Raw genomic sequence first — 12146 nt, 5'->3', positions numbered from 1 at the left:
GAAATAGGAATAATGAATGGACTTAAGTTACTAATAACAAATCAACACTGTTCCTTAGCTGTGACAAATGTACCATATTAATATAAGAGGTTAATAATTGGGAAACTGGCTATGAGACATATTGGAAATCTCTGTAGTATCTTTGCAATTTTTTGGTAAATATATAACTTCTCAACTGAAAAGTTTGGCTTTTATTTTTGTAAACAGTGAGTTGGGTATATTTTTTTCATCTTCTTTCACATCAGTCTATATAAAATATTCTCTCTTTCACTCCAGGTTTGGTTGAACTCTGTAAAATCATTAGACCTGGCAGTTTTCTGGGGAGTTGGGGGGAGGGGTTGGGCATGGTTAAAAACTTTTATCATGAAAAGTTTTAAATATTTGTAAAAGTATGTGCTGTGCTTAGTCACTCAGACATGTCTGACTCTGCGACCCCATGGACTGTAGCCTGCCAGGCTTCTCTGTCCATGGGATTCTCTAGGCAAGACTACTGGAGTGGGTTGCTGTGCCCTTCTCCAGTGGATCTCTCCAGCCCAGGGACTAAACCCACACCTCCCACATTGCAGGCAGATTCTTAACTGTCTGAGCCACCAGGGAAGCAACACTCAAACTTCTACAGTTATCAAATATGGCCAATTTTTTTAAACAATTTAATCTTTTGAGGTACAGTTGATTTAAAATACTGTGTCTCAGGTGTACAACATAGTGATTCAAAAGTTATACTCTATTTATCCTTATTATAAAATATAGGATATATTCCCTTTGCTGTAATTATATTCTTGTAGCTTACTTATTTTATAGTAGTTTGTACCTCTTAATCCTCTACCCTTCTCTTGCCCCTCCTTCCTTCCCTCTCCCAACTGGTAACCACTCATTTGTTCTCCGTGCTGGTGAGTCTGTTTCTATTCTGTCCACCAGCTTGTCTTATTTTTTTAGATACCATGTATAACTGATATTATACAGCATACGTCTTTCTCTGAAATATGGCCAATTTTAATTTATCTAAACTTCAGCTATTTCCCTCTTCCAGTATTATTTTGAAGTAAACCCAGATATCACAGCATTTTAAGGGTAAATATTTCTGTGTGTATCTCTAAACATAAGAACTCTTTTGAAACACAGAACCATAATTTCAAGTTTACATATATATATATGTACATATATATGTTTACATATATATATGTACATATACACACAATAATTCTTAATATCAAATAGTCAGTGGTCACAAGTACAATTATCTTATAATTTTTATGCATATCTGATAGTGATGCTGAAAATTTTCTGCTATTTCTTCATTTTGTACTTCACTGGCTTCTGTTTTTTACTTCATTATTTATTTCCTCTTTACATATATTATTCCTCATTACTTCTTGAGTTAAATTATTAATTTAAAATCTTTTCCTATTACATACGTTTAAAGGTAAACATCTCACCATAACTTTTGATTTAATTATATTGCCTGTTTGTGTACATAGAGTGTTTTCATTTTCATTCAGCTTAAATATTTTAAATTCTCTTATAATTTATTTTCTAAAAAGTGGAAAAGACATTTGTGTATATATGTGTGTGTGCATGTATAACTACATCACTTTGTTGTATACCTAAAACTAACACAATATTGTAAATTAACTCCACTTTAAAAAATTTTTAAGTGAATAATCTAAATTATTTTACTAAAATTTCCAGAGATATGCAGTTTTGAGGGGATGTTATTGATTTCTGGTGTAACTGTGAACAAATATCATGAAAAGTATGACATTGATGTATTTGTACAATAAGTATTTTATATTATAAATTTTATGAAAGCAAGTACTTCATTTTATTCTCTGCTGAATAAGTTGAATAGATAAATGAACACAATAATATGCAGGGCCTATTTCCAAAATTTAGCACATATACAGAAACATGTCCTGAAGTTTGCCACCTACCATTCTATACTCTTAGGAAGACATGTCTACTTGATTTTTCAACTTATTAAATTGCTGCTGTGAAAAAGAAAAAGAAAACAAAAAAACCTGGTTCTTTTTCCAGAGATATATTATGGATATATTTTAGCCAGTGATAAACACTGTGAATGATGTATTGCCCAAGACACTTTTCTTGGATGACACTTTGAATTCAACTGCCATGACCGCTGCTAACATCAATATATTAACACAAACAGACAAGTCAAAACTTCCCATGAGACTATAACTAAGTTTTTCCAAAATCAGTTAATTTCTATATATTAATAACAAACTATAAGAAAGATAAATTAAGGAAATAATCTAATTTATAATTTCATCAAAAAGAGTAAAATACCTAGGAACAAATTTACCCAATAAAATAGCTAGGAACATATTTAACTAAATTTAACTCTAAGACACTGATGAAAGAAATTAAAGACACAAATAAATGGAAATATATTCTGTGCTCATGGCTTGAAAGAGTTGATAGTGTTAAAATGTACATACTACTTAAAGCAATCTACACATTCAATGCAATTTCCATTAAAATTCCAATGGCATTTTTCACAGAAATAGAACAAACAATCCTAAAACACATATGAAACACCACACACACACTAAACTGAATAGCCAAAGGAATCTTGAGAAAGAAGAACAAAACTGGATACACCATGTTCCCTGATTTCAAACGATATTACAAAGCTACAGTAATAAAAAAGGTATGGTACTGCCATAAAAACAGATACATAGTTCAGTGGAACAGAATAGAGAGCATAGAAATATAGCCTCACATGTATGGTCACCTAATTTATGATGAAGGAGTCAAGAATATACGAGGAAAAACCAGTTTCTTTGATAAATGGTGTTGGGGAAACTGGACCAGCAATATGTAAAAGGATGAAACTGGACCACTATCTTACTCTATCCACAAAAATTAACTCAAAAATGGATTAAAGACTTCAACACAGACCCGAAACCAGAAAACTCTTAGAAGAAAACATAGGGAGTGTCTTGAGATCAATCTTGGCAATGATTTTTTTGGATTTGACACTGAAAGCAAAGACAACAAAGGCAAAAATAAACAAAGGGGACTATATCAAACTAAACAGCTTCTGCTCAGCAAAGGAAACCATCAACAGAATTAAAAGGCAACCTACTAAATGGAAGAAAACATTTGCAGTCATATATGTTAAGGGGTTAATATCCAAAATACATAAAGAAGTCATATGTATCAGTAGCAAAACAAACATCCAATTCAGAAACAGGCAGAGGATCTGAATACAGTCACGTCTTGTTTTATGTGCTTACTTTATAGGGCTTCATGCTTGTGATTTTTTATAAACAGAAGGTCTGTGGAAATTCTGTGTTATCAAATTATGGTAAACATTTTTAGTAATAATGTATTTTTAATTAAGGCATGTACTTTTTTTTATACATAATGCTATTGCACACTTAACAGACTACAGTGCAGTGTAAACATAACTTTTAGGTGCCCTGGGAAACCAAAAAATTCATGGGATTCACTTTATTGTGATATTTGCTTTATTGCAATGGTCTGGAACCAAACCAGCAATATCTCCAAGGTATGCCTATAGACATTTTTCCAAAGAGGACAAACAGATGGGAAATGGGTACATGAAAAGGTACTCAACATAACTAATAACCAGGCAGATGCAAATCAAAATCACAATAAGATATCATCTCACCCCTGTCAGAATGACTATTAATGAAAAGATAAGAAACAAAAGTTTTGGCTAGGATGTGGAGAAAAGGGAAGGCTTGTGTACCATTGATGGGAGAAATTGGTAAAGCTTCTATGAAAAATAATATGGAGGTTTCTTAAAAAATTAAAAATAGAACTACCATATGAACCAGGAATTCCATTTCTGGGTATTTATCCAAAGGAAATAAAATCACTATCTTTAAAGGACAAGTGTACCACCATGCTCATTTCCACATTTTTTACAATAACTAAGACATAGAGATGGCTGGATGGCATCACTGACTCGATGGACATGAGTCTGAATGAACTCCGGGAGTTGGTGATAGACAGGGAGGCCTGGCGTGCTGCGATTCAGGGGGTCGCGAAGAGTTGGACACGACTGAGCGACTGAACTGAACTGCACTGAAGACATATAAACAGCCTAAGTGTCCTTTGATGGATGAATGGGTAAAGAGAATGTAGTATATAATACATATAATGGAATACTATTTGGTCATAAAAAGAAGGAAATGTTGCCATTTATAACAATGTGGATGGACTCTGAGGGCATTATACTAAAGTGAAATAAGACAGAGAAAGACACATACCACACAATTGTGGAATCCTCAAAAACAAATAAGCAAAACTCATAGATATAAAAATAGAGGCAGGGAGATGGGAAGAGGTAGGCAAATGGGTAAAGGAAGCCAAAAGGTACAAACCTCCAGTTCTAGAATGAGTCCTGAGGATGTAACAGACTGCATGCCAACTATAGTTAATAATACTGTATTTTATACTTGCTATGAGAGTATGCCTTAAAAGTTTTCATCACAAGAAAAACAATTTGTAACTCTGTAATGATGAATATTAACTAGACTTATTGAGGTGATCATACTGCAATATATAGGTAGAAACCACTTTTTGAAAGTTTACTTTGCATGACTTCACTTTTATGAAAGACCTATACTTATACCGTTTTTGCCAACCAAAAGAAATTCATAGAGGACTTTCACTATTACGAAAAAGGTAATTACTTCTAGTTTTACACCATTCAGCTTACCAAGGATTTCATAGGAATTATCTACTTTCAGACAGCAGGGGAAACTGGTAAATTCATATATTGAACCATTATGGTGGATACCTCAAACTAATACAATGATGTATGTCAGTTTTGTCTAAAAAAAAAAAAAAAAGAAACACAAGAAAGTTAATTCACCCTATAATCTTAACCCCTCTTGTTTGACTTGATGTGAAAGTGAAAGCTGCTCAGTTGTTTCTGACTCTTTGAAACCCATGGACTGTATAGTCCATGGAATTCCCAGGCCAGAATACTGGAGTGGGTAGTCTTTCCCTTCTCCAGGGGATCTTCTCAACCCAGGGATCAAACCCAGGTCTTCCGCATTGTGGGCAGATTCTTTACCAGCTGAGCCACCAGGGAAGCCCAAGAATACTGGAGTGGGTAGCCAATCCCTTCTCCAGCAGATTGTCCTGACCCAGGAATCAAACCAGGGTCTCCCGCTTTGCAGGCAGATTCTTTACCAACTGAGTTATCAGGGAAGCCCACTGCTATTTGACTACTAGCAGTTAGAAAATCAGTTATATTATCCACTGTGTTGTGAACAGCAACACAAACACCAAAACCAAACACCTGACCCCAAGAAGTCTAGCAGCAGGAATTGACATTTTAGTACTACAGCTCCAGGCCCTCTTCCTTCTGGGTTTCCAAACTCTTGGCTGCCCTCTTGTCTATCAGAAGCCAGACTATACTGCTGGGCAGGCAGGGAAAGATGAAAGATGCACCGGTCGCAGTCCTGGCCATTCATCAAAGCACTGTTCACCTGGGTTGTGTGCAATGTTCCTATTTTTACATATGACTCTTAAATTAAAAGAAATTATCTCTTCCCTGCTCAATGTTATGTGGCAGCCTGGATGGGAGGAGATTTGGGGGGAGAATGGATACAGGTATATGCACATCTGAGTCCCTTGCTATCCACCTGTAACTATCACAACATTGTTAATCAGCTATACTCCAATATAAAAGAAAAAGTTTTTTTTTTAAAAGAAATGATCTCTTCTTGTTTAAGTCACAGTTATTTAACACTGTGATTTTTGCTTTCTATGAATAACTAAGAGGCAAAGTAAACTCACGCACTGTAGAGGGCAGGGAATCGACATGTTAAAAATAAGACTAGCACTAAAGCTCTCAAAAACCATGTAGATATTTAAAAAAGAGATCCCTGCAGATCCCTTTATTTATCTATAAACAAAAAACCCCTAGAAACTGTGGATCCATAGGCACGAAGTTTCTTTTATGTGTTTTTGTATCAGTGAATTCAGCCAACTCCAGTATCAGCACCACAGCTAGTGCCTCATACTGTGGCACTGAATAAGATCTGGTGAGGGTTTCTGCCGACTTAAATTTGCCTCATCCTCCAGCAAGGATGTCACAGAGGGGCCAAGGATTCTGACCTCCCTATCGCCCCCAACTTTCTTTTTTCTTAAATTCCTGAGATGACTGAAAATATCCTAATCACTGATAGTTATTCCTTAGATGTTAATTATGCAAAAAACAAGGGGATATGGACACCCAGTCAGCGTTTGAATATCCATCTAGATGAAAGAAAAAGAGCGATGAGCAACAGGGTAAATGGGGATACAATGTTTCCTTAGTGTCTTGAGATGAGTAATCAAAAACTGGTATTTTTCTTTTTCTCCAATTAGAAATTACTCAATGGGATGAAAAGGAGCCATACAGTGTGGATAACTTTGCATAACTAACCCAAGCATTTTTAAAATTATATTTGGTAGAATATTAGTGTTCTACAGATATTAATAAAAAACAAACTCATTGATAGAAGAGATATTCTTTTAAAACTCTTTAACATAAATGTAGAAAATGAACATATTAAGCTTTTTTCATGTCATTTTGAAAAAGTCCTTAAGATATTATTCTGTTATAAGCATGTATACAAACAATTTTGCTATTTTTAAAAAATCCAAACACTTATTTTTAACTCATGAACCCGAACTGTTATTCAATAAATAAAGTTATATTTTATAAACTTGGAGAAAAAAATTAATCAGAAACAACTCAGTCTATAAAATATTAGACTACAAATTTCTAGTAATTAAAACAATTTAGAAAAAAAAAATTTAGGCTAGTGTAAGGTCCATCTAATAAAGGCTATGGTTTTTCCAGTAGTCATTTATGGATGTGAAAGTTGTACTATAAAGAAAGCTGAGTGCCGAAGAATTGATGTTTTTGAACTGTGGTGTTGGAGAAGATTCTTGAGAGTCCCGTGGACTGCAAGAAGAACCAACCAGTCCATCCTAAAGGAAATCAGTCCTGAATATTCACTGGAAGGACTGATACTGAAGCTGAAACTCCAATACTTTGGCCACCTGATGCAAAGAACTGACTCATTGGAAAAAACCCTGATGCTGGGAAAGACTGAAGGTGGGAGAAGAAGGGGATGACAGAGGATTAGATGGTTGGATGGTATCACCAACTCAATGGACATAAGTTTGAGTAAACTCTGACAGCTGGTGATGGACAGGGAGGCCTGGCGTGCTGCAGTCGATGGGGTCACAAAGAGTCAGACAGGACTAAGCAACTGAACTGAAGACTAGACAAAGGTTAATAGAAAAAATAAGTGGTACAGTAATTGATGCAGATAGATTGAGACTGGATTCGGAAAATAATAAATATGACAGCAAAAGTGCAGTTCAGTTCAGTTTAGTTGCTCATTCGTGTCCGACTCTGCAACCACATGAATCGCAGCACGCCAGGCCTCCCTGTCCATCACCAACTCCTGGAGTTCACCCAGACTCACGTCCATCGAGTCAGTGATGCCATCCAGCCATCTCACCCTCTGTCGTCCCCTTCTCCTCCTGCCCCCAATCCCTCCCAGCATCAGAGTCTTTTCCAATGAGTCAACTCTTCGCATGAGGTGGCCAAAGTACTGGAGTTTCGATACTGCCTAATTTCCCAACATCATTTACTGAACAATTAATCTGGAAAAACACTCATTTTGATCTCTACCTCACAACAATGTAATTCCACCTAGCATATGCAAAGATTTACATACAGAAAAATAAAAACTATGTACATTCAAGAAGAGAATGGGATGAATATTTTTAAATTCTTGGAATGGAAAGAGCTTTCTTACATATAACAACATTTAAGATAACATCAAAGTCTTACAGACAGAATCGATCTGGCAGTAAATTGAGTCAGAGATAGGGAACACAGGCTGAAACACAACTCCCCAGAATAAAGAGGAACATGACCTTATAGTAGTTTGTGAAAAAATGATGAAAGGTAGGTATGAAAACAATTGCAATAATTATTTTACGGAAGAATGAATAAAGAACAAAGAAACAAACAGGAAGTGTCTAATATGCTGAAAGACAGCTTTGCCAAATAAAGACCTGAGTTAACAGAACAAAAGCACAGACAGAATTGTTAAAAACCCATAAAGAAATATGTCCAAGTTACATAGTTAACTACTGGTGGAACTGTACTTCGAATCCAGACCTGCCTTATTCCCATGTTTATATTCCTCTGATTTCCACATATGTGTCAATCAGCCATCAGAAAAAAAATCTTCCTACATGCAATGTAATACCTTGAAATGAATCCTAAATCAGAAAGGGGACATTATTGGAAAAACTGGTAAAATTCCAATAGAATCTGGAACTTAGTAGTAACATGTCAGTGTTAATGTCTCAGTTTTGATCATTATCCTATAGTCATGTAAGTATTAACACTAGAAACCTGGTTGAAGGGCCTGTAGGTGTGCAACATCTTGGAAGTCTAAAATTATGCCGAAATAAATAGTGTGTTAAAAAATAGAAGCAAACTCTCAAAAATGATGCCTTTGTTACCACCTTAAAACTCATAAGGAAAAAGATTTATTGCATAGTCAAATTTTTAAAAGGGCATGTTTTGCATTATAACTAGTTCACAGGTTTGCTTTGATTATTAGAGGTTCACTGATGATTTTAAAAACAATTATTAGCCTTGATTATACTATTTTTTGAAAATACAACTTATGTAACTTTTTTAATAACATTTTTCCTTTCATACTTACAGAATACTTACAGAATACCGTAAGTATTATTCTTTAAAAACGTAAGGTGATCTGGCTGTAATGAACTGTCTTCATTTCTGCTACAGAAGTGACAAAAGTTCTGGACTTTAACAGCAAGAATTAAATTTAGAGGATTAATAGAATTGCCTGGTTTTAGGAGCTGTCAGATACTGAGAGAATCAGGACTTCAGAAATAAATGAATCCTAGGAGCAAAAAAGCTGAAGCATATAATTAAGTCGAAAACTCAGAGGAGGTTGACTAGGTAAGGAGAGGGGGGGAAATACTGAGAAAAAGCGAAATAAAGAACATTAATAAAAATCAGGGTTTAGGTGTCTCTAAAGCATTGAGATGTGACAAACTATGGAATAGGGGAAATATCACATGAATAGTAGTAAATCAGATTGGATAAGGCACTCACTCAAAGCCTGCCAATGGGTCCCATCACTCAGGGCATGAGCCAGAGATCTCTGGGAATGCTCAGGATGTACCCCTCTGCCTCCATCACTTCTCTGATTCCTGTTCTACCATCAGCCTCTCCCTCACTGCCCTCTAGACACCCTGCTCCTCCATGCTGTTCCTCAAGCAATCCAGGCCTTTGTACTCACTCACGTACCCACTAGGAACATTCTTCCCCAGCAGATACCACCATGGTTCACTCCTTTCCCTCCTCAAATGTTGCTCACACGCTAACTTTTCAGTGATACACTACTAAGAACACTCATACTGATCCTCTGGCATGCTACTTTTCTCTACCCTGATCTTGTTTTTTCATAGCTGCTTCCACCATCTATCAGTAATTCCATCAAACTGCTGTTCTCCAACTACTAGAATGTATGCTCTCAGATATGTACCTATTTGCTTGTTTTCCCACCAATACTTCCCCAGGGCCTATAATAGAGCTGGGTAGGATAAGGGTTAGGTGCTCCATAACTTATTGGCTACATCAATCAATACATAAATGTGATTTTTCAATAATATTATTTAAATAAGAGTAATAAATCACAGGTAACTTCTTTAAAGTTGCCTTTTGAGCAACCAGAGTAATCTTTTATTTGTTGGGCTCCAAAACCACTGCAGATGGTGACTGAAGCCTTAAAATTAAAAGACGCTTGCTCCTTGGAAGAAAAGCTATGACCAATCTAGACAGCATATTAAAAAGCAGAGACATTACTTTGGCAACAAAGGCTTGTCTAGTCAAAGCTATGATTTTTCCAGTAGTTATGTATGGATGTGAGAGATGGACTATAAAGAAAGTTGAGCACTGAAGAATTGATGCTTTTCAACTGTGGTGTTGGAGAAGACTCTTGAGAGTCCCTCAGACTGCAGGGAGATCAAACCAGTCAATCCTAAAGGAAATCAGTACTGAATATTCATTGGATGGACTGATGCTGAAGCTGAAGCTCCAATACTTTGGCCACCTGATGCGAAGAACTGGAAAAAAACCCTGATACTGCGATAGATTGAAGGCAGGAGGAGAAGGGGATGACAGAAGATGAGATGGTTGGATGGCATCACCGACTCAACAGACATGAGTCTGAGTAAGCTCCGGGAGTTGGTGATGGACAGGGAAGCGTGGCGTGCTACAATCCATGGGGTCGCAAAGAGTCGGACACGACTGAGTGATTGAACTGAACTCATTCTCTGGGTATTTCCTACACTGAAGAATAACCTCTATAATGTTTTTAAAGGGGTCTTAGTTTTACAAAAAAAACTAGACAGTTATCTGAGACAATTTCAACCCAGGTTCATTCACTGTCAGATTCAGAAAGATAAATTCTTTAGGCGTCTGATCTTATGAGCTTAAATAATATACCAGAAAAACCTTCTCATTACAAAAACTTCACATGAGCAAATGCTCATTCACATGATTCACTAAGCTAATGGAACCGTACAATCCCAGCCTCCTCATTTTAAAGATGAAGAAACAGGCCTAGAAAAGCTGTCACTGCTTCACCTTCACTTTGAACATAGCTGAAGAAGTGCTGAACAGGAGCCAGCCTGAACAAAGATGGAACTATTACAGAATGACCTAGCTGAGAAACATTGTGCAATGCAGCGTAAGTCCAGATTGAACGTTTTCAATTCACCATGTAACTAAATTTTCATTTTCTCCAACTCATTCCTGTATCATTGTTCAGAGATCATATTGTTTGAACAGTCAAGATTCTCTTTGCCTTGAGATCACTACCAGAGCAAGCAATGTGATCACCTCCCTGAGTATTTTAGTATGTTCAAGGGCCACCAAAACTTCCAGAACCCACTGAACATTCAGCCTCTTGTTCAAGACCTTTGCCTGCCCTCTGGAGAGAAGTTCAAGGCCAGTTTATTTTACAAGTTTCTTACTCTTTTCAGCAAATGAATTGCCAATTAACTCTCATGAAATCAAATGGAAGCAGCTTTCAGGGTTTAAAAATGTGTGGCTTCTCTTTTTTTAAAAAAAACCATTGGCTGAGAAATTGAACACATGCCACTGTTTTGTTATCAGTGGGGGGAAAAAATCTGGTGTCAGATTTCTATTCTCAGAGGTAACAGCAGCAGTTAATCCACATAAGTCCATTTTCCAGGTCCCCCAACAGTTGTCTCTGATTTTAGAGGGACACACAGGCAGCTACTTTGGCAAAGAAAGTCTATAAAATGAAGTTGCCTGGACCAAAACACCTATATTGATTTTTAGTACAATTCAAAACACAAGGAAACATCAGTTTCCTAAGTAGCACATACTGAAATGGACAGGGAGAAATACACCGCAAAGAGTTCAGAGAAAGAAGAGGGTAAAAGACAATTACATTAGCAAACATCTGTTCTTTTCTTTTGTTTCTGAGGTTGTTGTTTTTTGTTTTGTTTTGTTTTGTTTTGTTTTTTTCCAGGTTTGTAGCACTGAGAGGCTTGAATTAAACTGCACTCTCCTTATCTGAGAATCTGAGATTGCTCCTTTAGGGGTACTGTGCTCCCAGCTGGAAGCCTAGGCATTTAATAGACCTTTAGGAAATAAAGCCGACGACTTTTGAACATTTTAACATCCTCCTTAAAGCCCTCAAAGAGTTATTTTTCCCAATTAATCTTTCCTGCTCTCTCAGCAAATGGCAGATCTGTTTAAACTGCATTATAAACATATTATTTACCAATGTAGCATTCAGTTTGCTGCAAGCAAATATTTTCCTTTGAAATCCTTAATGAGACAAAATGCCTTTCAAGCCAGAGACCTCTGGAAGGGAGGTTGGGAATTGGAACAGACCAGCCAGGACTTACCATGGCCCCTTCACTTCTTCTCTGGGCAACTTCTCTCTGCAGTCGGGCCACAGCCAACTTCTCCCTGGAGAAGCAAAAGTACATGATTAGCTGACCATCCTTCTCAGGGCAGAGGGACACTGGCATGGCTTCGAAACATCCTTTTGCCGTCT

The 12146-nt window shown here is 36.6% G+C and overlaps 1 protein-coding gene across 4 annotated transcripts in view; it reads right to left on the bottom strand.

Annotated features, from left to right (window-relative positions):
* Window positions 1-12146, bottom strand: part of NCKAP5 (NCK associated protein 5) — a 1102414-nt gene that overhangs the window by 627871 nt on the left and 462397 nt on the right. For all 4 annotated transcript variants that reach the window (XM_024980953.2, XM_010802114.4, XM_015475847.3 and 1 more), the window contains exon 4: window positions 11995-12058. In XM_024980953.2, coding sequence (XP_024836721.1) covers window positions 11995-12058 — 64 coding nt within the window. The remainder of the gene's footprint in view (window positions 1-11994; window positions 12059-12146) is intronic.

This window comes from Bos taurus, chromosome 2, assembly GCF_002263795.3.
Source record: "Bos taurus isolate L1 Dominette 01449 registration number 42190680 breed Hereford chromosome 2, ARS-UCD2.0, whole genome shotgun sequence".
NCBI lineage: Eukaryota > Metazoa > Chordata > Mammalia > Artiodactyla > Bovidae > Bos > Bos taurus.
The sequence above is the reverse complement of the archived record's forward strand: the minus strand, read 5'-3'. Positions and strand labels throughout refer to the sequence as shown.